Below are 13,375 nucleotides of genomic sequence, written 5' to 3' on the forward strand. Positions count from 1 at the left end.
ACAAGCTCCGGGTCGGTGGGAGGGAGGCCGGGCCAGGTGCAGCGAGGGGGCAGCTAGGACCACCCTGCAAGCGTCATGTGAGGGGGCGGAGTAAGAGCTGCCCTCCGCGGGCCTCGCCAATCAGGAGCTGGATTGCGTAGGACGAAGGGTCGTCATTGGACATCCGCAGCGGGCGCCCTGGTCTCTGCTACCTGTAGCTGAGGGCGCTGTTGATGGGCAGCGCGGTGGGCCGGGGGAGGCTCATTCTCGCGAGAGTTCAGCTCCCTTCTTAGCCGCGGCTGCCTCTGCACCTGGAGGATCGACATGGACGCCCTCGAGGACTACGTTTGGCCGCGAGCAACCTCGGAGCTTATACTCCTCCCAGTCACGGGTCTGGAGTGCGTGGGGGACCGGCTGTTGGCGGGTGAGGCTTGGCTTGAGGCACGCCAGGGGGAAACAAACATCGCCCGCCTAGGGCGGTGCCACAGGAACAAAGGGATGCCCTGAGGAGGAGGAGGGGCAGCAGACTGAGGCTGGATCGGAGGTGGGAAGGGAGCCCAGGAGACGGCAGGGACCAGGGCCAACCTGAGGAGGGCGGGGCCTGAGAGACAAAGCTGATGTGGCTGCCGTGGCGTTTCATAAACTTCAGCCCGCGCGTAAAGGGCGGGTGGAGCCGCAGGAAGATGCAGGGGAACGCGGCCGCGCGGTGGCGGAGGCCGGGGAACCGAGGATTGGGGGCTGTGCCTTCTTTTAGGAGATGGGCTGGGGCTTGGCCTCTCTGGTGGAGGGAGACCTGGCTAAGCCGGGAGGTGGAGAAGGCGGCCTTTAGGGGGTGTGGCCTCTTAGGGAAGGCGGGGCTGGGAGATGGGAAGGGGGTGTGGCCTCTCGGGGCGGGTGAGGCTCTTCCCCCTAAGATGGGGATGAAGATCCTCTGAGGAGGGTGGCGTCGCAGAAAATAGCGGATGAGACGTTTCCGAGTAGGGGGCAGTGCCCGGGGAAGCGAAGGCTGAGACCCCCTCCTGAGATAGTTGAGGTCCAGGAAATAAGGTGGTGTGGACGTCCCACCGAGGAGAACCAGGTCACAAAGGACAGGCCCCAATGGCTGGCTGCAGAGGCCTGGAACCTGAGGTATCAGAGTCCAGGCTGGTCTTGAACAGTCATTACATGAAGCCACTAATGACCCATGTTGGTGCTGCTGAGTTGTGTAAAGGTCCTGAGGCAGAGCCTTGGCTGTCAGGCCTTCAGTGAGTTGCCACCAGTCCTAAGAGAGTGTGTGTGTGGGGTGGGGATGACCCAGTTTTGATCTGGTGTGAGGGTTCTTGGAGCACGGTGTTCCTACCAAAAGCTAAATTCTTAAGTCTCCTGGAGGGGGAACAGCTAAGCAGAAACTCAAAAGAACCGTAAGAGTGAACTAGGAAAAGGGGTGAGTTCCTGGTAGAGGGTAAGCATATCAAAGGCCTTGAGGCTGGGAGAATCTATCATTTTGGGGGAAGGAAGGAATTAGTGTGAAGCTAGAGCAGGAGTGGAGCCTGGGAGGAAAGGAGGCTGGACAAGTGAGCAGAGGCCAGATTGTTTCAGGGTTTAATCTAACTTTATCCCTCAGGGGAGTGGGGAGAACCTATTGAAGGGTTTTAAGGTGGGGAATAACTTGGGAAATGCAGTTTAGGAAGCTCTGCAAGTGGATTCACCTACTTCTGTGGCTTCCAGAGTGACTTTTATATAGCTACAATTCCTTTTTTTTTTTTTTTTTCAAACAGTCTTACTCTGTCATCCAAGCTGGAGTGCAGTGGCATGGTCTCGGCTCACTGCAACCTCTGCTTCCCAGGTTCAAGTGATTCTTGTTTCATCCTCCTGAGTAACTGGGATTACAGGTGCCCACTACCATGTGGGGCTAATTGTTGTATTTTTAGTAGAGATGGGGTTTCACCATGTTGGCCAGGCTGATCTCAAACTCCTGACCTCAGGTGATCCACCCACCTCAGCCTCCCAAAGTGCTAGAATTACAGGCATGAACCACCATACCCTGCGTCTCTAGCCCATGCTTGAGCCCTTCATTTCCTATTCCAGCCACCGTAGTCAATGCTCTTGCCTACTTCAGGGCAATCATACATGCTATTTTTTCTACCAAGAAAGCTACAAACCCTCCCAGCACCCCGTGCTCCACCCCCCCACACCCATTCCCCTCTTCCGCCTCCCTTTCTCTGGCTAACTGCTGCTTATCCTTGATTCCTAACTCTGTTGTGTCCTCCCCTTACAAACTCACCCAATCCAGTTAGAGTAGACCAGGGTTTTCTCAGTCTTTGCCTCTATTGACCTTTTAGACCAGATAATTCATTGTTTGAAGTCTATCTGTGCATTGTAGGATGTTTCGCATCATCCCGGCCCTAGTTGCCAATAGCACAACCCCTGGAGACAACCAAAACTGTCTCTAGATATTGCCAGATGTCTCCTGTGGGGAAAGTTGCCCCCTGTTGAGAACCACTGGATTAGACTTTGTCATTTTACACCGTTTATTTTCTTTTTGCATTGTCAAGATCCTTCTCATTTTATTTTACTTTTTCTTTTTATTATTATTATTATTATTATTATTTTTTTTTTTTTTTGAGACGGAGTTTCGCTCTTGTTACCCAGACTGGAGTGCAATGGCGCGATCTCGGCTCACTGCAACCTCCGCCTCCTGGGTTCAGGCAATTCTCCTGCCTCAGCCTCCTGAGTAGCTGGGATTACAGGCACGTGCCACCATGCCCAGCTAATTTTTTGTATTAGTAGAGACGGGGTTTCACCTTGTTGACCAGGATGGTCTCTATCTCTTGACCTTGTGATCCACCCGCCTCGGCCTCCCAAAGTGCTGGGATCACAGGCGTGAGCCACCGCGCCCGGCATTATTATTATTTTTTAAAGATGGGGTTTCACCATGTTGGCCAGGCTGGTCTTGAACTCCTGACCTCAGGTGATCCACCCACCTCGGCCTCCCAAAGTGCTAGGCTTACAGGCATGAGCCACCGCGCCCGGTTCTCTTTTTTTTTTTTAATTGAGATGGAATTTCACTCTTGTTGCCCAGGCTGGAGTGCAATGGTGCGATCTCAGCTCATCACAACCTCTGCCTCCCGAGTTCAAGCAATTCTCCTGCCTCAGCCTCCCGAGTGGTTGGGATGACAAGCATGCCCCACCATGCTCAGCTAATTATTTATTTTTAGTAGAGACGGGGTTCCTCCATGTTGGTCAGGTCAGTCTCGAACTCCTGACCTCAGGTGATCCGCCCGCCTTGGCCTCCCAAAGTGCTGGGATTAGAGGCATGAGTCACCACGCCCGACCAATTTTATATTTATTTATTTATTTTAGAGAGGGTCCCACTCTATTGCCCAGGCTGGAGTGCAGTGGTGTAATCTCAGCTCACTGTAACCTCCATCTCTTGGGCTCAAGTGATTCTCTCACCTGAGCCTCCCAAGTGGCCGAGACTACTGGCATGCACCATCATGCCCAGTTAATTTGTGTAGAGATGGAGTTTTGGCATGTTGCCCAGGCTGGTCTCCAACTCCTGGGCTGAGACGATCCTCCTACCTTCCAAAGTGCTTGGATCACAGGTGTGAACCACCATGCTGGGCCCTGTCTCTTATTTTTTATTTTTTATTTTTGTGACAGAGTCTCGCTCTGTCGCCCAGGCTGGAGTGCAGTGGCGCCATCTCAGCTCACTGCAACCTCCGCCTCCCGGCTTCAAGTGATTCTCCTGCCTCAGACTCCCGAATAGCTGGGACTGCAGGCGTGTGCCTGGCTAATTTTTTGTATTTTTAGTAGAGACGGGTTTTCACCGTGTTAGCCAGGATGGTTTCGATCTCTTGACCTTGTCATCCACCTGCCTTGGCCTCCCAAAGTGCTGGGATTACAGGCATGAGCCACCACACCTGGCCTCTGTTTTTTTAATTGAAAAAAAAAATAATGGCCGGGCGTGGTGGCTCACGCCTGTAATCCTAGCACTTTGGGAGGCCGAGGTGGGTGGATCACCTGAGGCCAGGAGTTCAAGACCAGCCTGGCCATCAGGGTGAAACCCCATCTTTAACAAATAATAATAATAATAATAATGAGGTAAGGAGGCGGCTCTGAGTTTGAGAAATTTGTGGTCGAACTGAACATCAAGTGTGACTGATGAGGGGAGCACAAAGTCAGCTCTGAAAGTCCAGCTGAAGCTGAGACCAAGGATTTTCTTTTCTTTTTTTTTTTTGAGATGGAGATTTACTCTTTCGCCCAGGCTGGAGTGAAGTGGTGTAATTTTGGCTTACTGCAACCTCCACCTCCTGGGTTCAAGCGATTCTCCTGCCTCAGCCTGCCAAGTAGCTGGGAATACAGATGCCCGCCACTATGCCCAGCTAATTTTTGTATTTTTAGTAGAGATGGGGTTTCACCATGTTGGCCAGGCTGGTCCCGAACTCTTGACATCAGGTGATTCATGTGCCTTGGCCTCTCAAAGTGCTAGGATTACAGGCGTGAGCCACTATGCCCAGCCGAGACCAGGGATTTTCTAAGATTCAAGCTGCAGGACTGTATCCTGGTGTATTCATAGGCTACATGCTGAGAAGTTTCCCTGATCCCCATCTCTTCCCCATGGGCCATCAGAGTTAGATACATAGCTCTGATATGGCTCTTTGCCCTCTCTAGGTGAGGGGCCTGATGTCCTGGTGTACAGCTTGGACTTTGGTGGGCATCTACAGATGATAAAACGAGTGCAGAACCTACTTGGCCACTATCTTATCCACGGCTTCCGGGTGCGGCCAGAGCCTAATGGAGACCTTGACTCGGAGGCCGTGGTGGCTGTGTTTGGAAGCAAGGGACTCCGAGTTGTGAAAATTAGCTGGGGACAGGGCCACTTCCGGGAGCTTTGGCGCTCTGGCCTGTGGAACATGTCTGACTGGATTTGGGATGCACGCTGGCTTGAGGGAAATATGGCCTTGGCCCTGGGCCACAACTCAGTGGTGCTATATGACCCTGTAGTAGGGTGCATCCTGCAAGAGGTGCCCTGCACAGACAGGTGCACCCTCTCCTCAGCCTGCTTGATTGGAGACACCTGGAAGGAACTGACCATTGTGGCAGGTGCTGTTTCCAACCAGCTCTTGGTCTGGTACCCAGCAACTGCCTTAACAGACAATAAACCTGTGGCACCTGACCGACGAGTCAGTGGGCATGTGGGCATCATCTTCAGCATGTCATACCTGGAAAGCAAGGGTTTGCTGGCTACAGCTTCAGAAGACCGAAGCGTTCGTATCTGGAAGGTGGGCGACCTGCGAGTGCCTGGGGGTCGAGTGCAGAATATTGGGCACTGCTTTGGGCACAGTGCCCGTGTATGGCAGGTCAAGCTCCTAGATAATTACCTTATCAGTGCAGGAGAGGACTGTGTCTGCTTGGTGTGGAGCCACGAAGGTGAGATCCTCCAGGCCTTTCGAGGACACCAGGGACGTGGGATCCGGGCCATAGCTGCCCATGAGAGGCAGGCCTGGGTGATTACTGGGGGTGATGACTCAGGCATTCGGCTGTGGCACTTGGTAGGGCGTGGGTACAGGGGATTGGGGGTTTCAGCTCTTTGCTTCAAGTCCCGTAGTAGGCCAGGTACCCTCAAGGCCGTGACGCTGGCTGGCTCTTGGCGACTACTGGCAGTGACTGATACAGGGGCCCTGTATCTCTATGACCTCGAGGTCAAGTGCTGGGAGCAACTGCTAGAGGATAAACATTTCCAGTCCTACTGCCTGCTGGAGGCAGCTCCTGGTCCTGAGGGCTTTGGATTGTGTGCCATGGCCAATGGAGAAGGTGGTGTCAAGGTTGTCCCCATCAACACTCCAACTGCTGCTGTGGACCAGACCCTGTTTCCTGGGAAGGTGCACAGCCTGAGCTGGGCCCTGCGTGGTTATGAGGAGCTCCTGTTGCTGGCATCGGGCCCTGGCGGGGTAGTGGCTTGCCTAGAGATCTCAGCCGCACCCTCGGGCAAGGCCATCATTGTCAAGGAACGTTGTCGGTACCTGCTGCCCCCAAGCAAGCAGAGATGGCACACATGCAGCGCCTTCCTGCCCCCAGGTGACTTCCTGGTGTGTGGTGACCGCCGGGGCTCTGTGCTGCTGTTCCCCTCCAGACCAGGTCTCCTTAAGGACCCTGGGATGGGAGGCAAGGCTGGGCCTGGTGCTGGGGCACCTGGAGTGGGTAGTGGTGGTAGTAGCAGTGGGAATGCTTTCACTGGGTTGGGCCCAGTGTCTACCCTGCCCTCTCTGCATGGGAAGCAGGGTGTGACCTCAGTCACATGCCATCGTGGCTATGTGTATACCACTGGGCGCGATGGTGCCTACTACCAGCTGTTTGTACGAGACTGCCAGCTCCAGCCAGTCCTAAGGCAGAAATCTTGTCGAGGCATGAACTGGCTAGCTGGGCTCCGTATAGTGCCTGATGGGAGCATGGTCATCCTGGGTTTCCATGCCAATGAGTTTGTGGTGTGGAGCCCCCGGTCACACGAGAAGCTGCACATCGTCAACTGTGGTGGAGGGCACCGCTCATGGGCCTTCTCTGATACTGAGGCGGCTATGGCCTTTGCCTACCTCAAAGATGGGGATGTCATGCTGTACAGGGCTCTGGGTGGCTGCACCCGGCCACACGTGATTCTCCGGGAGGGTCTGCATGGCCGTGAGATCACTTGTGTAAAGCGTGTGGGCACCATCACCCTGGGGACTGAATATGGAGTGCCCAGCTTTGTGGAGCCTGACGACCTGAAGCCTGGCAATGAGGGGCCCAACTTGACTGACATTGTGATCACCTGTAGTGAGGACACTACTGTCTGTGTCCTGGCACTCCCTACAACCACAGGCTCAGCCCACGCACTCACAGCTGTTTGTAACCATATCTCCTCGGTGCGTGCTGTGGCTGTGTGGGGAATTGGCACCCCAGGTGGCCCTGAGGATCCTCAGCCGGGCCTGACTGCCCATGTGGTGTCTGCCGGGGGGCGGGCTGAGATGCACTGCTTCTGCATCATGGTTACTCCGGACCCCAGCACCCCAAGCCGCCTCGCCTGCCATGTCATGCACCTTTCGTCCCACCGACTAGATGAGTATTGGGACCAGCAGCGCAATCGGCATCGGATGGTCAAGGTAGACCCGGAGACCAGGTAATACCTACTCCTCGGCAGGGTGTGGTGTGGGGCCATGCAGATGCTCCCAGGCTTGCAGGCTCCGCCTGACAGCTGCATGTTGTCTCTGCAGGTATATGTCACTTGCTGTGTGTGAACTTGAACAGCCTGGCCTTGGCCCCCTTGTGGCTGCAGCCTGTAGTGATGGGGCCATAAGGTGAGAGCATAGGGCCCAGTGGGGCGGGAGACAAAGGAAGTAAGGTTGTCTAGGATGCGTTCTGAGCTGGGCCACCCCCCATCCCCCAGGCTCTTTCTCTTGCGGGATTCTGGGCGGATTCTGCAGCTCCTTGCTGAAACCTTCCACCATAAGCGCTGTGTCCTCAAGGTCCACTCCTTTACACACGAGGCACCCAATCAGAGGCGGTAAGAGGGATTGGATGATGGTCCTGCATGGGCTGGGTGGGGGGCTCCTGTTGTGCTTCATCTCTGTCATTGACCAGGCTGTGTTTTCCTGGCTCCCAGGAGGCTGCTTCTGTGCAGCGCAGCTACTGATGGCAACCTGGCCTTCTGGGATCTCACCACCATGCTAGACCATGGCTCCACTGTCCTGGAGGCCCCAGTGGATCCTGGACTTCCCTTCCGTGAGTAGCTAATGTGCAGCTGTGGCTATCCCTCCCCACCTGTCACATACCCCTCACACACGTAGCAGGCAGGGCCCTGACAACTACCCTCTTCCTCCAGGGCTTTCCACCCCCTCCCTGACTCTCCAGGCCCACAGTTGTGGTATCAACAGCCTGCACACCTTGCCCACCCATGAGGGCCACCATCTTGTGGCCAGTGGCAGTGAAGATGGATCCCTCCATGTATTCGTGCTTGCTGTGGAGATGCCAGAGCCAGAAGAAGCTGTGGGAGAGGCTGGGCTGGTACCCCAGCTGCGTGTCATAGAGGAGTACTCTGTCCCCTGTGCACATGCTGCCCATGTGACAGGCCTCAAGATCCTAAGCCCAAGCCTTATGGTCTCAGCCTCCATTGATCAACGGCTGACCTTCTGGCGTCTGGGGCATGGTGAACCCACCTTCATGAACAGCACTGTGTACCATGTGCCAGATGTGGCTGACATGGACTGCTGGCCTGTGAGCCCTGAGTTTGGCCACCGCTGTGCCCTTGGGGGTCAGGGGCTTGAGGTTTATAACTGGTATGACTGAGGTATCCTGAGGTGGCTGGTGTGCTGGGCATGGGGCCTGCTCACAGACAGTGTGGAGCAGGGATGGGCTGTCTGTGCCCATGCTCAGCATGCCTTGAGGGGAGGAGGTGGTGGCAGTGGGTTCCTGACATCGGTGCAGGAGCTGAAGGTGAGTGGAGTGATGCCAAGAATATGCCTCACTCCCCATGACAAGACAGAACTCTGTAACAATAGCAATTTATTTTGGCTGTGGGTTTTTGCCTTTTCTCCAGTTGATGACTTTGTGAACACTCCCAAATATTGAAGCCTCTGTGGCTTTAGATGTGGCTCAGTGGAGGGAGACCCAGCATAGCCAGGCCAGTGTGGAGCACCTCACGCACAGCCCTCAGAAGCTGCAGGCGGACGAACATCTGACCAAAGAGGTGTGGTCGAGGCTCCTGAAGGAGAAGGGGCCTGCTGGTCTCATCCTCTGCTTCCTTTGCGTTTACCCTGTACCCCTCTGCACTTCCCACCCTGTTTTGCTGTGTGCTCACCCCTAGGATGTGTACCCGATTGTAGTAGGAGCTGAAATCCATGCTGAGCTGTACCAGGAACTTGCACATCTAGAGACAGAGACTGAGTCACTGGCCTATCTCTTTGCTCTTGTGCCCCAGGCCAGAATAAAGAATTGAGTGTGCAGTGTCTATACTGGTTGTCTATGCCTCACCATCTCTGTGCGTGCAGCGATGTGGAGCCCTGGGGCTGTGCAGTCCAGCACTGCTGTCTGGCTCAGCAGATCCGGAAAGGGGAGGATACTGTTGAAGAGCAACAACCACTCACCCTGTGGGGGAGAAAGGTGCTGGGAGGGGAAAGTCCAGATCTCCTTGTGCCAGCTACCAGGAGGGACACTCACCTCATCATGTAGCAGTGAGAAGTCCAGACTGCTTACAGGAGGAAAAGTGGGATACAGACCTTGTTCCAAACTGCACTTGTAACTCTCAAAGAGTGTGGCAAGACGGGCACAATTGTACATGACAAAGGTGCCACTCTTTGTGCCCTTCGTGGAGATGTTGCTGTCAGCCAGAGCCAGGAGGATCTGGAGAATAGGAGCACAGCTGCAGAGAAAAGGCTGCCACCATAACCTGTCCCCCAACCCTGGCCCTGTCAGGCTCCCAGGCTCACCTGACTCTGTGGGGCTGTGCCCAGCATCTCAAACTTGATGGTGGCCACAGAGAGAACACTGAAGATCTCTGTCCAGGCTGGGTCTGAGGGAGTATAGGGTTGTTCAGTCAGTCTACAGGCAAGGGCAGGGATGCAAACAACCTGCCCCTAACCCAGAACATAGCCAGGGTTTCCCAGGCGCACCTTGTGCCAGATCCCCACCATGCTTCAGTGCTGAGGCCTTGCACACCTGGGCATGCCGGAACCTGTGTTTGGAAGAGAGAGGAAGGCCAGTAGGCAGGGTCCCAGCAGAGTACCCCCACACTACCCTGGCTTAGGTTGTCCCAGCCTCACTCACTCGTAGTACTCAGGGGCAGTCATCAGAGTGCCAGGTGCACCAGCTACTTTCACTGGGCCACAGACCAGGTGCTTCTGTCAGGAAGATGGCAGGGCTCAGCCCAGCTGGCACTACTCTCCAGCAGTAGTCCCTGGAGGGGCCTGAATCTGGTGCCTCCACTCAACCCAGACTCCCTCAACTTGCAACCGCCAGGTTGAGTGGCTCCTTCTACCCAGTCCCTCAGGCCACACACAGTCCAGCCTCCTCAACCTGGTCTTCAGTGTTCTTGGGATGTGTCTACAGAGCCCCCATTCCCCAGAGCCTCTGCACCTGCTGCACATGCCCTCTCAAGTCCAGCAACTCCCCCAAGGTCAAGTGTTGGTTTTTGGACCTGTCAGCTAACATGCCCCGTGGTGGATTTTCAAGGGCCCTCTGAGGTTGGGGGTGAGGTGGTGGGGAGCTCCACCATCATTAACCTACCTGTCTGAGTGGAGCCTTGTCAACCAACTTCCACCAAAGCAGGTCCAACTTTTGTTGCTGGAACTCCTCCTCACAGCTAACCACGTGTATAACCAGGCAACTGTCTGTACCAGTATCTGGGACCCCAGCCTAAGGGAGGACAATCGTCACTGTGGAAGTACAGTATACACTTGGTTTGCCAGAACCTACAGGGCTGGGAGTCAAGTCACTAACCAGGCCTGGGTGGCTGTCCTCAGGCCAATGCCATAGAGCCTCCTGCAGCTCAGCCAGCGCAGAGAGGAGATCCTCAGTCACTGCAAAGCGAACAGACAGGTGCTGAGGCTAGCAAGAAGCGGAGATGTCCCCCCACCCCTCTCCTGCCTTTTCTGGCCCTGCCAGGCTTCAGGTCCTACCCAGACAGTTGTCCAGGTTGGGGTCATAGCCAGGTGTGCAGCCCTGTTCTTCCATCAGCTCCTTCAGACACAGTCTGCCTAGGATGCCAGGGGACAGTGCCCTCCCGTCATAAGAAGAGGTAAGTTCTGCAAGTGCGTGACTCCTCAGGGTATGGGAGGAAGCTCTCTCCGAGGCAGCGGGCCAGTCCACCCGCAGTTGCTGCAGGAAGGTCAGCATGTGCGGATCCCGCACAGCTGGCACTAGGCGCACGCATACCCTGCAAAGGGAGGGCGGCCGCTTCAGACTGCGCACCTGGTCCAGCTCGCCACGATTTCCCACCTCCAGGCGCAGTCCCCAAGGGCGGCGCCGATCGCTCTCTAGGTCTCCAGTAGTCCCTCCTCCGTTCCGGCCCCGCGGCCCCGCTCACCCGTGAACGCGCAGAGCTCGCGCCAGGTGATCGGCCACGAGCACCGTACGCAGCTGGCTCAAGCGGAGTGCGCAGTGGGAGCTGCGCAGTGCCGGGCAGTGTAGTAAGACGCGCTGGCCCGGTGAGGCGGGAGAGGCGGGCGTGGTATAAGCAGCCACGGCGCTGAGGACGCGCTCGAAGACGGCAGGACGCTGCAGTTGGAGCGACAGACCCGCGGGGGTCGGCGCGCAGCGCAGCACCGGGGCCACACCGGGGCCCTGCAGGCAGTCGAGGGCATGGAGCACATGCTCGGGAACCTGCGGGAGAACAGGGGTGTGAGCGGGCCACGGCATTGGGCCGAGCTCCCAGCCGTACGGCCCGGCTCGTGCCCACCTGCCCGTCATTGAAGCGCGCCTGCAGCGCGCGGCGCGGCGCCAGGAAATCTCGGGAACGCAGGTGGCGGGTGCGCGTCTCCTTGATCCACACCGGACCGCCTGGCCCCAGGGTCGCGTTGAGGGCTCCCAGCGTCTCCCCGACACCAAGGCGCCCGGTCGCCATGGTGACCGGAAGGAGTGAACGGAACCGGAAAAAAAGTTTAGGGAGGTGGAACTTCCGGAAAGGACCGACTGGCTGGGGCGGGGATTAGGCGGCGGTCCCCGTAAGTGGACAGGTGCGCCAGAGGGAGCGGTGTTGGCTGCTTTCGACCTACCGCCCCTTCTGCGTGGTCCACCTGCACAGCCGGGCCACGGATCTGAAACCTCGGCGTCCTCCCCGGGCCTAGGGTTCTTTCGTTGTGACCAGGCCTTAACCAGGGAGACCAGGCCTTAACTCGCGACCCGGTGGGGGCTCAGACAGGGTACCTTCTCTTCTCATTGAAGTCTCACATCTTTGTGTTGACATTTCTCCCATTTTACACATGATGAATACTTGTCACTGGAATAAGGCAGTATAACATTAAGGCCACTTTCGTGACCTACTTAAAACATCTAGTTCTAAAAAGAAAAGAATAGTGTTCAGGTTATTTGCAAGCATTTTCTCGTTTGAGATACGGGTGTTTTTTTTTTTCTTTTTTGAGAAGGAGTCCTGCTCTGTTGCCCAGGCTGGAGTGCAGTGGTGCGGTCTCGGCTCACTGCAACCTCCGCCTCCCGGGTTCAAGCGATTCTCTTGCCTCAGCTTCCCGAGTAGCTGGGACTACAGGTGCCTGCCATCATGCCCGGCTAATTTTTTGCATTTTTTTTTTTTTTCAATAGAGATGAGGTTTCACCATGTTGGCCAGGATGGTCTCGAACTCCTGACCTCGTGATCCGCCCGCCTCCGCCCTCCAAAGCGCTGGGATTACAGGCGTGAACCACCGCGCCTGGCCCGGGTGGTCTTTATTCCCAATAAATGCGCACTCTGATATAATTGCCGGTTTTCTTCTCTTGATACCTGAGGAATTCAAACCATCATGACGGCTTCCAAAATGAACAGCTTTTAATGTGACTCCTTTAACCTGCTGTACTTTAATAACGATCCTTACGCTTCCTGTTTTAGGCAGCAGCCATTATGGGCCAACCAAATAATGCGACCATAAGAAGCAGAGAAATAGACCTTGGTTGGAGCATCCTGCTCCTCCACCAGTGGGAGAGCTCTTTGACTCCCCCACCCCCTACCACCCGCAAAGGTTCCCAGATGTTTTCACTTCAATGTAACATACTCACCACCACCCCTTCCTTTTCATAGAGATCGAAGCTAACCCAGCAAAGAGAGCTGGGAAATCCAGAGAGGAGGGAAACCCAGGGGCAGGAAAAGCTTGACAAGTCCGCTTTCTGGGCCAGGGCTGAGGCCCTGATGGGAGGCGCCGAAAGAGCACTGGGCGGACACGACATTCCCGATGGCTTCTCGGGTGCCCACTCAACGGGAGTGATCGTGTCATTCCAAAGCGCTTTCCATTCTGAAGGCGCGTGACCTGGAGACAGCTGCTTAGCAGGGTTGGAAACCTTCAGCCAAACTGAGGACTTTAGATAGTCTCATCCACGAAGACGGTTGGGGTGGTTTTCCCCAGGAAGTAGAGGGCTATCTTTAGCAAGCTGCGGGCTGAGGCGGTCCTGGGGGACTCACTATCATTGCAGCCCTACCCGGAGGTCCTGGGTCTACCTTCCCTCGCCAGTGCTCCTCAGGGTTCCAGAGATAGCCACCAGCTTCAGCTCTCCGACTTCTACAACATCACCTCCAGCCTGAGGACGCACCTGAGAGAGGAACTGAGACCCAAGCGGCTCAGTAAAGTATGTCTGGGGGTCAGGAGCACCCCATCTGGGCCAGGGCGCTGCTCAGGCAGGAGAGCAGGGGACGAAATCCAAGCGCAGCTGGAATGCTCTGGAGACAACAGCTGCTTTTGGGATT

The 13,375-nt window shown here is 55.8% G+C and overlaps 2 protein-coding genes across 3 annotated transcripts; one reads left to right on the top strand and one right to left on the bottom strand.

The window, feature by feature from the left end:
* The first annotated feature begins 71 nt into the window (after window positions 1–71).
* Window positions 72–8,941, top strand: WDR6 (WD repeat domain 6). The gene is made up of 6 exons (XM_012467682.2): window positions 72–403; window positions 4,633–7,114; window positions 7,209–7,292; window positions 7,382–7,498; window positions 7,598–7,716; window positions 7,817–8,941. Exons 1-6 carry the CDS (start codon window positions 304–306, stop codon window positions 8,278–8,280), a joined length of 3,366 nt encoding a protein of 1,121 aa, XP_012323105.1. The 5' UTR covers window positions 72–303; the 3' UTR covers window positions 8,281–8,941.
* Window positions 8,480–12,785, bottom strand: DALRD3 (DALR anticodon binding domain containing 3). 2 transcript variants are annotated; one of them, XM_012467697.3, is made up of 12 exons: window positions 11,387–12,785; window positions 11,015–11,310; window positions 10,608–10,864; window positions 10,429–10,508; window positions 10,216–10,344; window positions 9,757–9,830; window positions 9,603–9,664; window positions 9,420–9,502; window positions 9,151–9,333; window positions 8,965–9,052; window positions 8,792–8,860; window positions 8,480–8,695 (listed from the first exon to the last, which is right to left on the bottom strand). In XM_012467697.3, the coding sequence occupies exons 1-12, from the start codon at window positions 11,549–11,551 to the stop codon at window positions 8,631–8,633; spliced, it is 1,551 nt and encodes a 516-aa protein (XP_012323120.1). In that variant the 5' UTR covers window positions 11,552–12,785; the 3' UTR covers window positions 8,480–8,630. The 2 variants fall into 2 exon arrangements, with proteins under 2 accessions (XP_012323120.1, XP_012323119.1); XM_012467696.3 differs by having other exon boundaries at window positions 8,965–9,078.
* Between the last annotated feature and the right edge of the window lie 590 nt (window positions 12,786–13,375).

Source organism: Aotus nancymaae, unplaced genomic scaffold (genome assembly GCF_030222135.1).
Source record: "Aotus nancymaae isolate 86718 unplaced genomic scaffold, 86718_ANA_hifiasm-v0.15.2.pri h1tg000067l, whole genome shotgun sequence".
Taxonomy (NCBI): domain Eukaryota; kingdom Metazoa; phylum Chordata; class Mammalia; order Primates; family Aotidae; genus Aotus; species Aotus nancymaae.

Excerpts from the sequence above, each read along its gene's own strand:
- DALRD3 (XM_012467696.3), bottom strand. The coding sequence starts at position 11,551 with ATGGCGACCGGGCGCCTTGGTGTCGGGGAGACGCTGGGAGCCCTCAAC. Across the intron at positions 9,503-9,602 it reads TGGTGGGGATCTGGCACAAG|ACCCAGCCTGGACAGAGATC; the intron begins GTGCGCCTGGGA and ends ATACTCCCTCAG. Across the intron at positions 9,334-9,419 it reads GCACAGCCCCACAGAGTCAG|ATCCTCCTGGCTCTGGCTGA; the intron begins GTGAGCCTGGGA and ends CCTATTCTCCAG.
- WDR6 (XM_012467682.2), top strand. The coding sequence starts at position 304 with ATGGACGCCCTCGAGGACTACGTTTGGCCGCGAGCAACCTCGGAGCTT. Across the intron at positions 7,499-7,597 it reads GAGGCACCCAATCAGAGGCG|GAGGCTGCTTCTGTGCAGCG; the intron begins GTAAGAGGGATT and ends CCTGGCTCCCAG. Across the intron at positions 7,717-7,816 it reads GGATCCTGGACTTCCCTTCC|GGCTTTCCACCCCCTCCCTG; the intron begins GTGAGTAGCTAA and ends CTCTTCCTCCAG.